The following is a 21,422-nucleotide window of genomic DNA, read 5'->3' as shown; positions in this document are numbered from 1 at the left end:
TTTAATGTTTTGGAGTTACAAAGCATAACAGTGGGAATGAGATATTTTTAAAATGAACCCGAGACAGCTACCTATTTGTTGAAGTGCAACGAGGTGTTCAAGTTAAAATTCAGCACAATGAGAACTGGTTAAGTAAAAAAAAAAATGCAGTGTAGCACATGTTCTTCACAAGAGAGAAAGGGTCAGGTTTAAAAAAGGGAAGAAAACTGACAAATTCATGGGTTTATAAACATAGAAACATAGAAACATAGAAAATAGGTGCAGGAGTAGGCCATTCGGCCCTTCGAGCCTGCACTGCCATTCAGTATGATCATGGCTGATCATCCAACTCAGAACCCTGTATCTGCATTCTCTCCATACCCCCGATCCCTTTAGCCACAAGGGCCTTATCTAACTCCCCCTTAAATATAGCCAATGAACTGGCCTCAACTGTTTCCTGTGGCAGAGAATTCCACAGATTCACCACTCTCTGTGTGAAGAAGTTTTTCCTCATCTCAGTCCTAAAAGGCTTCCCCTTTATCCTCAAACTGTGACCCCTCATTCTGGACTTCCCCAACATTGGGACCAATCTTCCTGCATCTAGCCTGTCCAATCCCTTTAGGATTTTATACGTTTCAATCAGATCCCCCCTCAACCTTCTAAATTCCAATGAGTATGAGCCTAGTCGATCCGGTCTTTCATCATAGGAAAGTCCTGCCATCCCAGGAATCAATCTGGTGAACCTTCTTTGTACTCCCTCTATGGCAAGGATGTCTTTCCTCAGATTAGAGGACCAAAACTGCACACAATACTCCAGGTGTGGTCTCACCAAGGCCTTGTACAACTGCAGTAGTACCTCCCTGCTCCTGTACTCGAATCCTCTTGCTATAAATGCCAGCATACCATCCGCCTTTTTCACCGCTTGCTGTACCTGCATGCCCACTTTCAATGACTGGTGTATAATGACACCCAGATCTCATTGCACCTGCCCTTTTCCTAATCGGCCACCATTCAGATAATAATCTGTTTTCCTGTTTTTGCCACCAAAGTGGATAACCTCACATTTATCCACATTAAATTGCATCTGCCATGAATTTGCCCACTCACCTAACCTATCCAAGTCACCCTGCATCTTCTTAGCATCCTCTTCACAGTTAACACTGCCGCCCAGCTTCGTGTCATCCGCAAACTTGGAGATGCTGCATTTAATTCCCTCATCCAAGACATTAATACATATTGTAAACAACTGGGGTCCCAGCACTGAGCCTTGCAGTACCCCACTAGTCACTGCCTGCCATTCTGAAAAGGTCCCGTTTATTCCCACTCTTTGCTTCCTGTCTGCCAACCAATTCTCTATCTACATAAATACCTTACCCCCAATACCGTGTGCTTTAAGTTTGCACACTAATCTCCTGTGTGGGACCTTGTCAAAAGCCTTTTGAAAATCCAAATATACTACATCCACTGGTTCTCCCCTATCCACTCTACTAGTTACATCCTCAAAAAATTCTATGAGATTCGTCAGACATGATTTTCCTTTCACAAATCCATGCTGACTTTGTCCAATGATTTCACTGCTTTCCAAATATGCTGTTATCACATCTTTGATAACTGACTCTAGCATTTTCCCCACCACCGATGTTAGGCTAACCAGTCAAAAATCCCCGGTTTCTCTCTCCCTCCTTTTTAAAAAAGTGGGGTTACATTACCCACCCTCCAATCCTCAGGAACTAGTCCAGAATCTAAAGATTTTTGAAAAATTATCACTAATGCATCCACTATTTCTTGGGCTACTTCCTTAAGCACTCTGGGATGCAGACCATCTGGACCTGGGGACTTATCTGCCTTTAATCCCTTCAATTTACCTAACACCACTTCCCTACTAACATGTATTTCCCTCAGTTCCTCCATCTCACTGGACCCTCTGTCCCCTACTGTTTCCGGAAGATTATTTATGTCCTCCTTAGTGAATACAGAACCAAAGTAATTATTCAATTGGTCTGTCATGTCCTTGCTCCCCATAATCAATTCACTTGTTTCTCTCTGTAGGGGACCTACATTTGTCTGAACCAATCTTGTTCTTTTCACATATCTATAAAAGCTTTTACAGTCAGTTTTTATGTTCCCTGCCAGTTTTCTCTCATAATCTTTTTTCCCCTTCCTAATTAAGCCCTTTGTCCTCCTCTGCTGAACTCTGGATTTCTCCCAGTCCTCAGGTGAGTCACTTTTTCTGGCTAATTTGAATGCTTCTTCTTTGGAATTGATACTATCCCTAATTTCCCTTGTCAGCCATGGGTGCACTACCTTCCTTGATTTATTCTTTTGCCAAACTAGGATGAACAATTGCCGTAGTTCATCCATGCGATCTTTAAATGCTTGCCATTGCATATCCACCGTCAACCCTTTAAGTGTCATTTGCCAGTCTATCTTAGCTAATTCACGTCTCATACCTTCAAAGTTACCCCTCTTTAAGTTCAGAACCTTTGTTTCTGAATTAACTATGTCACTCTCCATCTTAATGAAGAATTCCACCATATTATGGTCACTCTTACCCAAGGGGCCTCTCACGACAAGATTGCTAATTAACCCTTCCTCATTGCTCAATACCCAGTCTAGAATAGCCTGCTCTCTAGTTGGTTCCTCGACATGTTGGTTCAAAAAACCATCCCGCATACATTCCAAGAAATCCTCTTCCTCATCACCCTTACCAATTTGGTTCACCCAATCCATATGTAGATTGAAGTCACCTATTATAACTGCCGTTCCTTTATTGCACACATTTCTAATTTCCTGTTTAATACCATCCCCAACCTCACTACTGTTAGGTGGCCTGTACACAACTCCCACCAGCGTTTTCTGCCCCTTAGTGTTATGCAGCTCTACCCATATCGATTCCGCATCCTCCTGGCTATTGTCCTTCCTTTCTATTGCGTTAATCTCCTCTCTAACCAACAATACTACCCCACCTCCTCTTCTTTCATGTCTATCCCTCCTGAATATTGAATACTGAATGTTGAGCTCCCATCCCTGGTCACCCTGGAGCCATGTCTCTGTGATCCCAACTATATCATATTCATTAATAACTATCTGCACATTTAATTCATCCACCTTGTTACGAATGCTCCTTGCATTGACACACAAAGCCTTCAGGCTCACTTTTACAACATCCTTAGCCCTTATACAATTATGTTGAAAAGTGGCCCTTTTTGATTTTTGCCCTGAATTTGCCGGCCTGCCACTTTTACTTTTCAACTTACTACTTTTTGCTTCTACCCTTATTTTACAACCCTCTGTCTCTCAGTGAGTACTGGATGATAATAATCGTAAATTTGAAAAAAAGAGCAGAAATGCCTGGCTACATTGGAGCAACAGATAACTGGTTCACGTATACAGAACGGGTTGAGCAGTATTTTAAAGCAAATGAAATAGCAATGAAAAACAAGTACCAATTTTGCTGAGTGCAGTGGGTTTAAAGACATACAGTTTGCTTAGGAGTTTAACTGCTTCAACTGAGGCAGTTGAAATGAGCTTTGCTGATATAGTGAAAGTAATATAAGAACATTTAGATCTGAAACCATTGTTGATTGAAGAACAAGATAGGGTTCATAAGCAGAATCAAAAGGAAGAGGATTCCATTTTGGCATACGTGGCTGAACTGGAGGTGCTGCCTGAGTATTGTCCGTTCAGTAATGGGCTTAATGATGCAGTGAAAAATAGCTTAGTTTGTAGAATCATTCAAAATGGCTCCCATTTGAAACACAACTTATGTTTGTACATTAAGAAGAGTAGTTGAAAGATCTGTATCATTGGAAACAGCAGATAAAAACACAATTGAGTTGGAGTCAGGAATGAAAGTGGATATGAACAAAATTGCAATGTCTGAACAGAAAATGGCCTGGCTGAACAAATTATATTACCATTGTGGCAGGGTCTCACACACACCAGGCCAAGACAGGTTTAAAGGCAAAACTTGCAGAAAATGCAACAAAGTAGGCCACATTCAAAGAGCATGTGGGGCAGACAAAAATAAATAGACTGCACAGGAAAGAGAAAAAGATAAAAAGTGAAGTTGCCGTTTCAAAAAGATCACTGCTGTTCATGAAAAATCTGATAATGATGAGAGTGACATTGGACTGAGTAGCCTGAGTAGAAATGAATGGCAAATTAATTAAATGGAATTGGATACTGGCTCTGCTGTTTCAGTCATTCCTCAAAATACTTGAATGGCATTTCAAAGATACTAGACTGAAGCCTGCAGATAGTTGATGGAGAAGATCCTGAGAGGCAGGATTTATGAACATTTGGAGAGGTATAATATGATTAGGAATAGTCAGTATGGCTTTTTTAAGGGCAGGTCATGCCTTACGAGCCTGATTGAATTTGTTGAGGATGTGACTAAACACATTGATGAAGGTAGAAGCGTAGATGTAATGTATATGGATTTCAGCAAGGCATTTGATAAGATACACCATACAAGGCTTATTGAGAAAGTAAGGAGGCATGGGATCCAAGGGGACATTGCTTTGTGGATCCAGAACTGGCTTGACCACAGAAGGCAAAGAGTGGTTGTAGACGGGTCATATTCTGCATGGAGATCTGTGACCAGTGGTGTGCCTCAGGGATCTGATCTGGGACCCCTACTCTTCGTGAATTTTATAAATGTCCTGGATGAGGAAGTGGAGGGATGGGTTAGTAAGTTCACTGATGACACAAAGGTTGGAGGTAGTGTGGATAGTGTGGAGGGTTGTCAGAGGTTACAGTGGGACATTGATGGGATGCAAAACTGGGCTGAGAAGTGGCGGATGGAGTTCAACCTAGATAAATGTGAAGTGGTTCATTTTGGCAGAATATAGTATTAATGGTAAGACTCTTGGCAGCGTGGAGGATCAGAGGGATCTTGGGGTCCAAGTCCATAGGACGCTCAAAGCAGCTGCGCAGGCTTCAACTGTAACGAAAACTAATTTCCCTCGGGAATAATAAAGTATGACTATGACTATGACTATGACTATGAGGTTGTCTCTGTGGTTAAGAAGGCATACGGTGTATTGGCCTTCATCAATTGTGGAACTGAATTTAGGAGCTGAGAGGTAATGTTGCAGCTTTATAGGACCCTGGTCAGACCCCACTTGGAGTACTGTGCTCAGTTCTGGTCGCCTCACTACAGGAAGGATGTGGAAGCCATAGAAAGGATGCAGAGGAGATTTACAAGGATGTTGCCTGGATTGGGGAGCATGCCTTATGAAAACAGGTTGAGTGAACTCGGCCTTTTCTCCTTGGAGCGACGAAGGATGAGAGGTGACCTGATAGAGGTGTATAAGATGATGAGAGGCATTGATCGTGGATAGTCAGAGGCTTTTTCCCAGGGCTGAAATGGTTGCCGCAGGTTTAAGGTGCTGTGGAGTAGGTACAGAGGAGATGTCAGGGATAAGTTTTTTATGCAGAGAGTGGTGAGTGCGTGGAATGGGTTGCCGGCAACGGTGGTGGAGGTGGATGCGATAGGGTCTTTTAAGAGACTTTTTGTATAGGTACATGGAGCTTCGAAAAATAGAGGACTATGTGTAAGCTTAGTAATATCTAAGGTAGGGACATGTTCAGCATAACTCTGTGCCGAAGGGCCTGTATTGTGCTGTATGTTTACTATGTTTCTAAATCCAACTAAGAGCTTGTTCTGGAGAAAAAGATAACTCCTGTAGGAATGCTATTCGTAACAGTGAAATGCAACAACCAACAAGCCACATTTGGTTTGTATGTAGTAAAAACAGGGGGGCCAGAATTGTGGAGACGTGTTTGGCTGACACAACTACAACTTGGTTGGCAATCCATCCACCATTTGCACACCACATCCCCTGTAACAGAGTCAACTGAAAGCAAATTAAGACTGGATGATGGCACAACTGTCTCTATGCTGTACACCATGAACTGCTGCCCAACAGATGGCAAACAGATGTTGGTGCCAACCTTTGTGCCTCTAGCTGGAAAGCATATTGGACCAAGGAAGGACCATGCTGTTCAGAGGAATCAGGAAAGTGATGAAAGCCGTGATCCAACTACAACAGCTTTTGTAGGCAACACTTCAGATTTGTTAATCAGGCAGTCACTTGCAAAATGTGGCTTGGCTTTAAGCTGGAACAGAGTTCAAGAAGCTTCAGGAAAGTTGCAAACATTCGGCTTTTGTGAATATAAAGAGCCAAACTCTACTCTGTGTGCACTAAGGTTATTGCATGAACTTCAAGTGGGAGACAAAAAGCTGCTTGTAAAAGTAGATGCAAAGACCAAAGACAGAAGAGCCGGCCTGAAGGTAGCAACAGGGAGGGTCTAGAGGAGGTTCACAACAATAATTCCAGGAGTGCAAGGGTTAATGTATGAGGAGTATTTGATAACTCGGGCCCTCTTCTCAATGGAGTTTAGAAGAATGAAACCTATCAAATATTGAAAGGCCTGGAGAGCAGATAAGGAGATGTTTTCTATAGTGGGGGAGTCTGGGACCAGAGGGCACAGCCTCAGAATAGAGGGACATCCATTTAGAACAGAAATAAGGAAGAATTTCTGTCACCAGAGAGTTGTGAATCTGTGGAATTTTTTGCTGTGGAGACCAGTCATTAGGTGTATATACAACAGAGGTTGATAGGTTCTTGATTAGTCATAGCGTCAATATTTACAAGGAGAAGGCAGGAGAATGGGTTGAGAAGGATAATAAATCAGGAATGGTGGGCCATGCCATGGGCAGAATGGCTTAATCTTGTTCCTATGATTTATGCTCTTATGGTCTTAACTAAGTCTTTCTGCAGTCTCCCTACTGCAGTGTATTTAATATTTTAGTAATATTATAAACATGTTGTTTAATTAAGCATTCTTTGTTCTTTAAATAATTCATTGCAGGTTATGTGTAAAAGTTCATGAATAGCAGATCTCATTACACCACCATGTCATATATGCATGCGCCTTGCTTAAAGTGAAAACAAAACTAGGACATGTATTCCGGACTCTCCGCACTTTTCTTCCAGTTAGTCCAATATTTAGGAGTTACAAAACCTGCTTCTTCAACAATATCTGCCCCTCCACCGATCTTGTGTCTGCAAGTTTGAACATAAATTCATCAATTCCATCTATCAATCATGTATAGCGTAAAAAGAAGCAGTCCAAATCTGACCTCTACAGAGCACCACTGATCACTGCCAGCCAACTAGAAAGGGAGGCCTTTATTCTCACTCTTTGACTCCTGAGGACAGTCATTTTCCTATCCATGCCAGTCGGGTTCTTATTTTGTTTCACAGCCTCATGTGTGGCTGGTCATAGGTCTTCTGAAAATCAAAGTAAACAATATCCACTTTCTCACCTTTGTCTATCCTGCCTATTATTTCCTCAAAGACTTCTAACAGATTTATCAGCAAAATTTCCCCTTAAGGAAACCATGCTGATGTAGGCCTCCAAAGACCTTGATACCTCCTCCTTAATAATGCACTCCAACATTTTTCCAACCACCAACGTCAGGCTAACTGGCCTATAATCTCCTGTCTGATGATTTCATCAGACAGGATGAGCAGTTTGAGGCCAAACATTTCCTGCTGATGCAATCGACGTACCAAATCTTCCCAATCTGCTGATAAAATCTCCAAATCTCCTCGAACTGCTGATGAAATCTCCGAATCTCCTCAAACTGTTGATCAAATCAACGTACCAAATCACCTCAAACTACTGATGAAATCAACGTACCAAATCACCTCAAACTGCTGATGAAATCAACGTACCAAATCACCTCAAACTACTGATGAAATCAACACACCAAATCACCTTAAACTGCTGATGAAATCAACGCACCAAATCACTGCAAACTGCTGAGGAAATCGACATACCAAATCACCTGAAACTGTTAATGAAATTGACATACCAAATCTCCTCAAACTGCTGATACCAAATCACCTCAAACTACTAATGAAATTGATGCAACAAATCTCCTCGAACTGCTGATGAAATCTCCAAATCACTTCAAACTGTTAATGAAATCAACGTACCAAATCTCCTCAAACTGCTGATAAAATCGACTGCTGTTGTGCCTTCCTCATGATTGCATCAATGTGTTTAGTTCAGGACAGATCCTCCGATATATTGATCCCAGTAACTTGAAGCTGTCTACAGACCCCTTTGTGAGGACTTGTATGTGTTCTCCTAACTTGCCCTTCCTAAAGTCAACAATCAATTCCTTGGTCTTGCTGACATTGAATGTAAGGTTATTGTAGCAACACCACTCAACCAGCTGATCCGTCTCCCTCCTGTTTGCCTCCTCTGAGGTTATATTAACAACCCTGGTGTCATCGGTGAATTTATAGATGGCGTTTGAGCTGTGCCTAGCCACACAGTTCTGGGTGTAGAGAGATTAGAGCAGTGGGCTAAGCACACATCCTTGACGTGCACCAGTGTTGATTGTCAGCAAGGAGAAGATGTTATTTCCAATCCACACAGACTGTGGCCGTTCAATGAGGGAGTCAAGGATCCAATTGCAGAGGCCCATGTTTTGGACCTTCTTGATTAGTACTGGGGGAATTTTGGTGTTGAATGCTGAGCTGTAATCAATAAACAGCAGCCTGACATAGATATTGCTGTTGTCCAGCTGATCCAATATTGAGTGGAGAGCCAGTGGTGGTAGATATATTGAGGTGGTAGGCAATTTGCAGAGATTCCAGGTCTGTGAGTGTGAGTGTGAGTGTGTGTGTGTGTAGGCTGGAGTTAACTCTAGCCATAATCAACCTCTCAAAGCTCTTCACCACGTAGATGTGAGTGATTATTGTGGAGGCAGCTCACCCTGCTGTTTGGTCACTGATTCCTTTTTGGAGCAGATGGAAACCTGCAAGAGTGAAGATGTCCCGGAATACTCATGCTAATTAGTTGGCACGTCTTCAGTGCCCTTCCGGGTTCAACCTCAAGGTTCCCCATCATGAAAGATATTCTGATGTCGGCCTCTGAGACAGATATCACAGGGTGGCCAGATATTTCAGTGATTCACACAAGGATAGTTTATTTTCCCTTTCAAAGTGGGCATAAAAGGTATTCAACGCACTGGGGAAGGAAGCATCACAGCTATTTATAATGTTAGGTTTCGCCTTATAGGAAGTAATGGTACGTAAACCCTGCCAGAGCTGACGTGCATCCAATTCTGTCTGTAACTTTATTCATAATTGCAATCAAGTGTTTTGGCTCCTTTGGTTCCACAAGTGATGCTGGTCAGAGACTTCCTCAAGCGGGGCTGGTTGAAGGCCCTTCAATGATTGGGAAGACATCAAAATGCACTGTTTCATGACTGCTGATCACAGAGCTCAGCTCAGCTCAGCTCCTGTGCTGCCAGCTTGACGTAAGAGTGGTGGAATTTACACTGAACATGGGGAGCTCCCTCCGCAGGTAAAATGGGCACGTGACGTCAGATGTTCCAGGTTAACCATAAACTGAAGTTAACTATAAATCAGTTATATGGAGTATTTTTTCAAAGTTCTCTGATTTAAACATCATTATCTGTGCTAATTTTTTTTCTGTTTGTGTTCCCGGCTGTTTATGGTATCACACGGGTTGAATAGGAAGGCAAAGATAACTCTTATGGGTGGATTAGTGATAAACTGTTCCAATTTCTGTATTTCAGTGATTCCATTGGGAACAACTACAGCCCTGCGGCCCGTGCCCTTTCAACATCTTACATCTACAAACTCCTCGGCTCCAGCGGTAAGATTCCATTACAACTGCACAGCACACACACACACACACACACACACACACACACACAGACAGACACACACACACACACACACACACTCACACACACTCACAGACACACACACACACATACACACTCACAGACACACACACACACATGCACACACTCACACACACTCACAGACACACACACACACATACACACTCACAGACACACACACACACACATGCACACACGTATACACACACTCACAGACACAGACACACACACTCACACACACACTCACACTCACACACACTCACACACACGCACACGTATACAGACACACACACTCACAGACACACACACACTCACACACACTCACAGACACACACACTCACAGACACACACACACACACACACACACATACACAGACACACACACAGACATACACACACATATAAATACACACAGACGCACACATACACAGACACAGACACACACACACAGACACACACACACACACACACACACATACACACACACTCACAGACACACACACAGACATGTACACAACATAAATACACACAGACACACACAAATATACAGACAGACAGACAGACAGACACACACACACACAGACACACAGACACACAGACACACATACACAGACACACAACCATACACACATGCACAAACACACACACTTATATATTCTGTACTCAAGAACTTCCTTCCTCAATTTCAGTTCTCTACATCTGTTATTTACTTCCTTCTTGTATTCAGCTCTCGATATCCTGGACGTCCCCAGGGTCCGTTGGACTTCTGTCCTTTCTTTTCACATTGACCCTGAATTCTCATGACTGGTGTTATGCAGACTTTCTGCAAGTCCCTGGTTTCAGATTACTGTTAAAGCATAGTGCAGAACAGCACAGAATGGGCTCTTCACTCCATAATGTTGTGCAGAATTTAAATACCTCACTAATGTCCATATTCCTGCATTCTTTGTAAATCCATATGCCCATCTAAAGGCCTCTTCATGATCTATTGTACTTGTACCTACCACTCCTGGCACCCACCATTCTGGGTAAAAATACATGCTGTACATCTCCTTTAATCTTACCCCTGCTCACCTTAAATGTGTACCCTCTAGTATTAGACATTTTGACCCTGGGAAAAAGATGCCAGCTGTCTACTCTCTGCCTCTTATAAATATATAAACTCTATCAGCTCCCTCCTCAGCCCCCATTGCACCAGAGAAAAGAATTCAAGTTTGCCCAAGAACACATACTCTAATTCAGGCAGAATCCAGGGAAGTCTCATCTGCACTCTCTCCAAAGCTTTCACATCCTACCTATAAGGATCCTTCCCACTTTTCCTGCTTCCTGATATTAAAATTGGCCTTCCCCCTTTCAGTTCCATCCTTAAAGCTTACACAGGTATGTTCACTGTCTCTGAAATGGTTTGAAACTTCTACCATTTACCCAGCTATGTTCCCAAGATTAGTTACTGACTGGCCCGTTTGTAATGGGATGATCAATGTACTCACTGAAAATGCTCTCCTAGATGTGCTTTGGAAGTTCCACGCCCTCTGAGCCTTCCACACTAATGTCATTCCAACGCATGTTGGGGATGTTGAAATTGCCTACAACTATAACCCTCTTGATCTTACACCTCTCTCTTATTTTTCTACGTATTGAACACAGAACACAGAACACTACAGTACGGCACATAGTCTTCCATTTTTCTATCACCCATATGTCTGAAAAGCTTCTTAAATATCTGCTTCCATCTCTTGAGCTAATTGTTAGGAGACTTGTGGTATAACCCAGCATGGTAATCTCCCTCTGTTTGATCCTGAAGCATACATGTACAATCATATTTGAATCAGAATCAGGGTCAGCTTTGTATCACCAACATATGTTGTGAAATTTGTTAACTCTATGTCAGCAGTACAATGAAATGCATGAAAAAATAAATCTAGAGAAAAGATCTGAATTACTGTTACTATCTATATCTCTCTATTAAATAGTTAAGTTAAAATAAGTGGTACAAAAAAACCAAATAAAAAAGCAGTGAGGTGGTGTTCATGGGTTCAATGTCCATTTAGAAATCGGATGGCAGAGGGGAAGAAGATGTTCCTGAATCACTGAGTGGGTGCTTTCAGGCTTCTGTACCTCCATCCCAACAGTAATAATGAGAAGAGGGCATGGCATGGTGGGGTCCTTAATGATGGACGCTGCCTTCCTGACGCACCGCTTCTTGACGATGTCTTGGATACTACGGAGGCTAGTACCCATGATGGAGCTGACTAATCTTACAAGTTTCTGCAACTTACTTCGATCCTGTGCAGTAGACCAGCCTCCACACCACCCCCCACCATTACCAGACGGTGATGCAGCCAGTCAGAATGCTCTCCACGGTCCCCCACCATTCCTGATGTTTTGTTGTGGTGGTCTGATACCTGGAACCTGCTTGCTCACTTCAATTTCAGACACAGAGGCATTGCTGCCAACTTACTTCTTCATAGGAATTAGTCGACCAGGTGAGTACTTGTTCCCTCATGCTGTCTGATCCTTGGCTTGAACTGAATTTCCGCAGTTCCCGTGGTGGGATTTGTACTCTTGTTCACAGGTCATTGGTCCAAATACTCCACCTCTGTGTAATTAGACCCTGCGATAATACTGTGATGGTCCTGGGATATAGAATGTGTATGGTATGTGATTGGCATATACATATAAAACCGCTGTTGTAAAGGGCACTCTCTCCTTTGGTCCCCACTGGACACTGAGTTCTCACCTGTGGCTCCAAGTAGCTGTTTGGATACCAGGTGACGGTAGCCGGTGGGTCTCACACCCCAGTGAGATCGGGATATGCCTGTCCTAGGATGTGAAGTCAGCTTTGGCTGACAGGACGTGTGAGATCAACAGCAAGGTTTATCAGTCAGGTAGTGCTTCGTGGGGAGCGAAGGGCATGACAGCGCACAGAAGGCGTCAAGGTCATCCACTGAAACCAAGGAAGACCCCAATCATGAAGACCGCTCATACCACCGGACATGGACTTCCAAGGTCGAGAGAGTGCAACAGCTTCTTCACTTTAAAAACTCTCACGCACAAGTTTCTTTGTGAAGTTCACATCATTTGAAGGCACCGAGCAGAACTCGTCACTGCCCGACAAAGATGGAAAGCTTTATCAGCGGCTCCATTATGTGATCCAGGGCAGTTTGCATGTCCTCGTTGTGGACGCCAATGTCACTCACAGCTTTGGCTCAACAGCCAGCTTCGAATTCACAAAGGAGAACTGTACAAATCTCACTGTCATTGCCAGATATGACAGCCAGACAAGCATAACCTCAGTGCATTTGTTCTGTCTGAGAGATACGTATGGTCTCTGTTTTGTCCTCGTGATGTGTCCTGTCCGTTGTCATGAATTGGAAATGTATATCGGATTGTTGTCGTCACACATACCAAAGTGAAGTGAAAAGGTTTGTTGTGTCTGCTCCCCGTACCGATCATGTCATCACGCCGGTACATTGAGGTAGGACAAGGGACAGCAGTAACAAGTAACAGAGTACAGAAAAAAGGCACAGAGAAAATGCACTGATAGATTGTAAGGTCCAGACTGTCTATCTCATTGTACCAGAATAGTGTGTTATCTGATCATAATGTACTCTGTTCAATATTAATGAGGCATCTTAACCGTGTACGATGCAGTTCATGTTGTGCAATGCATATTGTCTGTGCCCTGCTATCATCTCTATTTTATGTGCTGACTTTGTTGTGTATCATTTAATTGCAGTCTCTGATTGTATAATGTTGTATCTGTGTGATTCTTGTGGGCAATGTTATGAAAATCTGTGAGACTTATACCCAGCTTTGTATGCAATGAACATGTTGTGCCGTCTCTGTGGTTGTATTGTAAATGGGCGACAGGTAGAGCTGTGTAACTACTGTGTTGTGTGCTGTCCAGTTTGTGCACTTTATACTCTGTATTGTCCACTTTCCCAACCACACATCAACACATAGCAAACGCAGATGGGGAGTGACCTCTGGCAGGTCAACCTATACCTGTCGTCAGCAGCCTTTTAAAAGTGAAGCTGTGAGATTTCAGGGACAGCATGTTCCTGCAATAGTGAAAAGAGAAAAGTATTTCCAGGAATCCCTGGATGTCTAGGGACAGTGAGGATTTGAAAAAAAAACAAAAGGAAGTATGTAACAAATGCAGAGAATTAAAAAAAAAACTAAAGTAAAAGCAGGAAATACTGGAGAAACTCAACAAGTCAGGTATGTCTGTGGAAAGAGACAGTTAATGGTTCAGGTCTCAGGACTGAGAGAGGGGAACAAATTAAGAGAAGGAGGGAGGGGCAGTGAGTGAAACGAAAGGAATCTCTTGGATGGGTAGAAATCATGCAGCCATATTCACAGCAGTTACACTTCTTTGTCTGTGTCTGTGGTAATGTGGTACATTCTATGTGAAGTTGTACAGCCTGACCTATTGGGATATGGCCAGCAGGTGTTAGGACAGAAACATAGAACATAGACCAATACAGTACAGTACAGGCCCTTCAGCCCACAATGTTGTGCCCACCTTTTAACCTTCTCTACGATCAATCTGTCTCTTCCCTCCTACATGGGCCTCTGTTTCTTATCATCTATGTACTCACCTAAAAGTTTTTTAAATGTCCCTGATATATCTGCCTCTACCAATACCCCTGGCATGGTCTTCCATGCACCCTCCACCAGCTGTGTAAACAAGTTACGTCTGATATCCCCTATACTTTATTAAAATTAAAATCCACCCTGGGAGGGAGTCTCTGGCTCTCCACTTAATCTATGCCTCTTATCATCTTGTACACCTCTATCAAGTTGCCTCTTCCTCCTTTGCTCCAAAACGAAAAGCCTAACTTGTTCAACCTATCCTCCAAAGCCATTGCACCCTCTCTAAAGCTTTCACATACTTCCTATAATCAAGCAACCAGAGCTGAACCAATTGTGGTTGAACCAGGATTTTATGGAGCTGCAACATTACCTTGTGGCTCCTGAGCTCAATTCCCCCGACACCTGATTAATGAAGGTCAACACACCATATGCCTTCTTAACAACTTTCATGGCAACTTTGAGAGATCTATAGCCAAGGACCCGAAGAACCCTCTGTTCCTCCACACCGCTAAGAATCCTGCCATTAACCCTGTATTCTGCCTTCAAATCTGATCTTCCAAAGTGAATCACCCCACACATTCTGGGTTGAACTCCATCTGCTCTGCATCCTATAAACGTCCTGCTGTAACCTTCGACAACCTTCTACCCTATCCACAACCCCGCCAACCTTCGTATCGTCTGCGAACTTACTAACCACCCTTTCACTTCCTCATTTAGAAAAATCAAAGCGAGCAGGGCTCCCAGAGCAGACCCCTGTGGACACCACTGTACACTATTAATGCGAAGTTGATTTTGTTTGTCTGTATCTGTGCTAATGTGGTAAATTGTGTGTGACGTTTCACAGACTGACCTACAGGGACATACGGTGCAGGCCAGGCTGTGCCAACGAAAGAGATGGCAGTTCTTGTACAGACAGAAAAGAAGAGTGAACTAAAGTCAGAGAATTTCATACTGAGTCTATTTGCTCATTAATAAATATATTTGGAATTGTATGGTTAAAACCTGCATCCTGGATAAGAAAGTAAGCCTTTTGAAATAAAAAAGATTCAGACAGCCATGATAGTTGTTCAGCAGTTGCCGGCATTCAGCATCACCCTGTCTGGTCCTGTGTTAGAAATCCAACTTTAATTCTAAAACTCTCCTCTCCAGCAAAACTGAACAGCAACTGCTGTTTGCCAGGAATGATCTGTGTAAAAACAAGGAATTAAAGCAGTTATAACAAGAATCTATTATTCTCAGGGACTGAGCCTTCTGATCTGCCTTACAATCACACTATTGTGAATGAGAGAGGTTTGTACCTTTGCTTAAATTCTTGTCATTCTTTCAAAGGTAATTACAGTCCCTGATTACTGTTCTAAAAGATCTGTGCAATTTGGTATTCTGTTAAGCAGTTTTATCATAGTTTTTGCAGAATGTTAAGTTTCTTATTTTCTGACCTAGGGTCACGTCAACAGCAGTTGAAAGATGAGTCAACGACAACTTCTACCAGTCATTCTCAGAGTGGACCAAAACTTCTCAAGAACAAACATTCCAGGCTGTTGCAAAGCAGGAGCAAGTATGTATTGATTATCGGTGACAATTTATTTATTTATTGGTACTAGATGGTAACAGGCCCTTGCAGGTCAATGAGTGCACAGCACCCAACTTTTCCCATGTGCCCAATTAGCCTACTAACCTGTACATCTTTGGAATGTGGAGGAAACCAGAGCACTCGGAGGAAACCCATGGTGAGAATGTACAAGCTCTTTTCAAAGTGTGGCAGAGTTGAACCTGGAGTGCTCGCTCTGTAGGAATGTTACAGTAACTGCTACACTATTGTGTTGCCTAAGCCGACTTCAAAGGACAAATGGTTAATCATTTTATAAAAGCTAATGCAATTTTCTGCTTATGTTTGGAATATTATGTTGACTTCTTTGCTCAGTAAGTTTAGAGATCATGATCAAAGCAATCGAATGGTAACTGTTACTTCATGAATTTTAGCCTTCCTGATGGGCTGAATGCCTTTAATGATGAAATGAATGATGTAACGTCACAGAAAGCCCCCTCTCCCTTGGGGAACAGGCACACTGTATGTCCGCAACCAAGCTGAAGAGGATCCTACCCAGTGTAAACCCACGCAAAGCCGCAGGGCCGTACAGGTGCTGAGGACTGTACAGCCAGCTAACAGACATCTTTAACAACTCTTTGCAACAGTCTACTTTCCATGCAGACTTCATCTTTATTCCAGTGCCCATTAGGGCGACAGTCATGGTCTAAATCACCTTTATTCTGGTGCCCAATTGGGCAAAGGTAACTGGCCTAAACAATTACTATACAGTGGTACTGACCTCAACAATCATGAAGTGCTTTGAGTGGCTGGTAATGGATTATATAAACCCCACTTCCCAGCTACTCTGGATCCTTTCCAGTTCGGTTACCACTCAAGCTGGTCCACTGATGATGTCATAGCCTTGGCCTCCACCTAGAAAACAATGCATCAATAGCCAGGATGTCATGGTCATGCTCATAGTCATACCTTATTGATCCCAGGGGGAAATTGGTTTTCGTTACAGTTGCACCATAAATAATTAAATAGTAATAAAACCATAACTAGTTAAATAGTAATATGTAAATTATGCCAGGAAATAGGTCCAGGACCAGCCTATTGGCTCAGGGTGTCTGACCCTCCAAGGGAGGAGTTGTAAAGTTTGATGGCCACAGGCAGGAATGACTTCCTTTGACGCTCTGTGCTGCATCTCAGTGGAATGAGTCTCTGGCTGAATGTATTCCTGTGCCCACCCAGTACATTATGTAGTGGATGGGAGACATTGTCCAAGATGGCGTGCAACTTAGACAGCATCCTCTTTTCAGACACCACCGTCAGAGAGTCCAGTTCCAGCCCCACAACATCACTGGCCTTCCGAATGAGTTTGTTGATTCTGTTGGTGTCTGCTACCCTCAGCCTGCTGGCCCAGCACACAACAGTAAACATGATAGCACTGGCCACCACAGACTCGTAGAACATCCTCAGCATCGTCTGGCAGATGTTAAAGGACCTCAGTCTCCTCAGGAAATAGAGACGGCTCTGACCCTTCTTGTAGACAGCCTCAGTGTTCTTTGACCAGTCCAGTTTATTGTCAATTCGTATCCCCGGGTATTTGTAATCCTCCACCATGTCCACACTGACCCTCTGGATGGAAACAGGGATCACCGGTACCTTAGCTCTCCTCAGGTCTACCACCAGCTCCTTAGTTTTTTCACATTAAACTGCAGATAATTCTGCTCACACCATGTGACAAAGTTTCCTATAGTAGCCCTGTACTCAGCCTCATCTCCCTTGCTGATGCATCCAACTATGGCAGAGTCAACAGAAAACTTCTTTCTTTCTTTTACAATCTTTTTATTAGTTTCATAAAATATAAACATAACATAGCAATAATACAAAATTGTTGGAAATACATTGTTATACTTAAGATGAGTAATTATAAAAACAAATAGTATAAATTGACAAAACTCCCAATCATTTAGGATAGCAATGAATAATACAGGACAACAAAAAATAACTGGAGAAAAATCATGAAAAAGAAAAAAAAAGAAAAAAAAACAAACCCCACCTCCCAAAAAAAACTAATCTAAACAGAATTAGTCAACTAAACTAAAAAGACTTGGGCAATTTTAACAATGTAAAAATGGAAGAAAAGAAAACCTTATTGTTGATGACTCCGTTCCTCTCAACCAACACTACAGAGAAGTAAAATAAGTTTGGAAATGGTCAAATTACATCAAATGAAAATGCTGAATAAATGGCCTCCAAGTTTTTTCAAATTTAATGGAAAGGTCATAAACCACACTCCTAATTTTTTCCAAATTTAAACACAACATAGTTTGTGAAAACCAGTGAAATACAGTAGGAGGGTTAATCTCTTTCCAATTCAGCAAAATGGATCTTCTAGCCATTAAAGTAAGAAATGCAATCATCCGACGAGCTGAAGAGGTTAAATGATTTGAGTCTATCATTGGTAATCCAAAAATAGCAGTAATTGGGTGGGGTTGTAAGTCTGTATTCAAAACCGTTGAAATAAAATCAAAAATATTTTTCCAATATTTTTCCAACAAAGGACATGTGGGTTAAAGAGGCTATCTCGGAATGACATCTGTCACATATTGGATTAATATAAGAGTAATAACGAGATAGTTTATCTTTGGACATGTGAGGCCTGTGCACTACTGTAAACTGTATCAACCTCTGCTTAGCACATACAGAGGATGAATTCACCAATTGAAGAATTTTTTCCCATTTTCAATCGGTATAATAATCTTAAGTTCTCTTTCCCAATCAGTTTTAAGTTTATTGGAAACATCAGGACATAAATTCATAATTATGTTATAAATAATTGCTACAGCACTTTTCTGAGAGTGATTTAGATCTAAAATTTTTTCCAAAGTATCCATTGGATATGAGTGTGGAAAATCAGGAGAAGCAGTAATTAAAAAGTTTCTAATCTGTAGGTATCTAAAAAAGTGAGATCTGGGTAAATTATATTTATCAGAAAGTTGATCAAAAGACATGAAACAATTATCCAAAAATAGATCACGAAAACATACTATACCTTTGGTTTTCCAATCAAAGTAAGCTTGATCCATAGTGGAAGGTTGAAAAAGGGAATTAGATATAACTGGACTTGCTAAAATAAATTGATTGAACCCAAAAAATCTTCGGAATTGAAACCATATACGTAAAGTATGCTTAACCATTGGATTATTCATTTGTTTATACAGTTTAGAAAAAGTGAAAGGAAGCAAAGTCCCTAAAACCGAACCCAAAGAAAACGCTTGTAATGAATTACATTCAAGATTTACCCAATGTGGATTTAAAGATGCATCCAAATCTCGTAACCAAAATTTTAAGTATTGAATATTAATTGCCCAATAATAAAATCTAAAATTCGGGAGAGCGAGCCCCCCCTCTTTTTTAGATTTCTGTAAATACCTTTTACCTAGCCTAGGATTTTTGTTCTGCCATATATATGAGGAAATTTTTGAATCAACATTATCGAAAAAAGATTTTGGGATAAAAATTGGAACCGATTGAAATACATATCGAAATTTAGGCAAAATAATCATCTTGATAGCGTTGATCCGACTGATCAGTGACAAAGGCATGGTGACCATTTAGTAAACAAAAGTTTAATCTGATCAATTAAAGGTAAAAAATTAGCTTTAAATAAATCTTTATACTTTTTCATAATTATAATCCCTAGATATATAAATGAGTCAGTAATCAATTTAAATGGTAAACATCCAAAAATAGGTACCTGCTTATTTAGGGGCAATAATTCACTCTTATTAAGATTTAATTTGTAACCAGAAAAGTTACTAAATTGAGCCAACAAAGCTAGAATAGCAGGAATTGACTTCTCCGGATTAGAGATATATAATAACAAATTATCTGCATATAGTGATAATATATGTATTTCATTTCCATGGGTAATAGCAAAAATATTGGGCGAGTCACGGATACCAATTGCTAAAGGTTCAAGGGCGATATTAAATAGTAAAGGACTAAGAGGGCATCCTTGCCTAGTACCACGAAATAGACGAAAAAAGGGAGATCTTTGATTATTAGTACAAACCGAAGCTACCGGGGAATAATATAACAATCTAATCCAAGATATAAATATCAAACTAAAATTAAATTTCTTAAGCACACTAAATAAATAAGGCCATTCAACTCTGTCAAAGGCTTTCTCAGCATCTAATGAGATAATGCATTGCGGGGTAATAACTTCTGAAGATGAAAAGACAATTTCCCCCAGGATTAATAAAGTATGACTAAGGTAGTAAAAGCTGCCAAGAGGTTCACCAGAGTCTCCTTCTCCACTATTCTTGACATTTACCAGGAGCGTTGTATACAAAGGGCCTAAAATATTGTTGAGGATCCCTACCACAATCCATTTGACTCTCTACCGTCAGCAAAGAGGTTCAGGACCAGCAGGACTAGGACTGCCAGAATGGAGAGATTTCTTCTCTTAGGTTGAGAACAATAAATTTCCTGCCGCCACTGAGGTCTCGTCACTAGGACAGCGAGCTGTTTACTCTTCACCTGTGCTGTGTACTTCATGCGCTTTGAATTATATTTTATTAACTTATTTGTGGCAATATTTTGTTTTATGTGTTGTGTGGGTGCACCATGGTCTGGAGCAACATTGTTATCTTTGGTTGTATATATGTACAGTCAAATAACATTAAACCTGAACTTGAACAACTGACTTGACACTTGGTTAGAGGAATGAATTGCTAACATTTTCCCACTTTCTGTAACCAGGCATGGTTCTGCACACATACAAGAGCAGGTATGTGTAGGTCCATGGTACCTTCCTGGTTAATCTTGTTGTAGCCTCATCTCCTCATCGTCATCCACTTCTCATACCTCGCTTATCGAACATCTCTCTAGCTCTGCCTTAAAATGATTTAAACATTGCTCCTACTCCCATCTGATGAAATCTAAGGACTCAAGGCCCTCTGAGATTTAAAAAAAAATTGGCTCATCTATTCACCAAATGGACAAAACCTTATTTTTCGATAGTGTTGGATTCTGATGCTTTTGGTCCAAGGTTCTTTTGGAAATCAAGAAAGAGGAATAAAGCTTGTTGCTTCACAATCATTTTATTAAGAAAATTGGAATCAGACAGCATCAGGAGTCTAAGAAAAGAAGAAGTAAAGATATATAGATAAGAGTTAATCAATCATACAGCCCCTATTCAAATTGGGAAGACAGAGTGAGGCTGGCGCTGCGCAACTCTCCCTCACTTAAATCCAAATCACGCGCCAGTCTCGACGCCATCATTATGGTGTTGAGGTCCTCATTGACGTCAATGATGGACGAACAACATTCAAATAATACAATACTGTGACCACTAGGGGACACTGAACAATTGCATTTACATACTGTGACCACTAGGGGACACACTGAACAATTGCATTTACATACTATGACCACTAGAGGCACACTGAACAATTGTATTTACATACTGTGACCACTAGGGGACACACTGAACAATTGCATTTACATACTATGACCACTAGAGGCACACTGAACAATTGTATTTACATACTATGACCACTA

At 41.5% G+C, this 21,422-nt stretch overlaps 1 protein-coding gene across 1 annotated transcript in view; it reads left to right on the top strand.

The window, feature by feature from the left end:
• Positions 1-21,422, top strand: part of LOC134359585 (uncharacterized) — a 130,840-nt gene that overhangs the window by 80,760 nt on the left and 28,658 nt on the right. The window contains exons 3-4 of the mRNA XM_063073084.1: positions 9,608-9,687; positions 15,758-15,872. Coding sequence (XP_062929154.1) covers positions 9,608-9,687; positions 15,758-15,872 — 195 coding nt within the window. The remainder of the gene's footprint in view (positions 1-9,607; positions 9,688-15,757; positions 15,873-21,422) is intronic.

Source organism: Mobula hypostoma, chromosome 20 (assembly GCF_963921235.1).
Source record: "Mobula hypostoma chromosome 20, sMobHyp1.1, whole genome shotgun sequence".
Lineage (NCBI taxonomy): Eukaryota > Metazoa > Chordata > Chondrichthyes > Myliobatiformes > Myliobatidae > Mobula > Mobula hypostoma.
The sequence above is the reverse complement of the archived record's forward strand: the minus strand, read 5'-3'. Positions and strand labels throughout refer to the sequence as shown.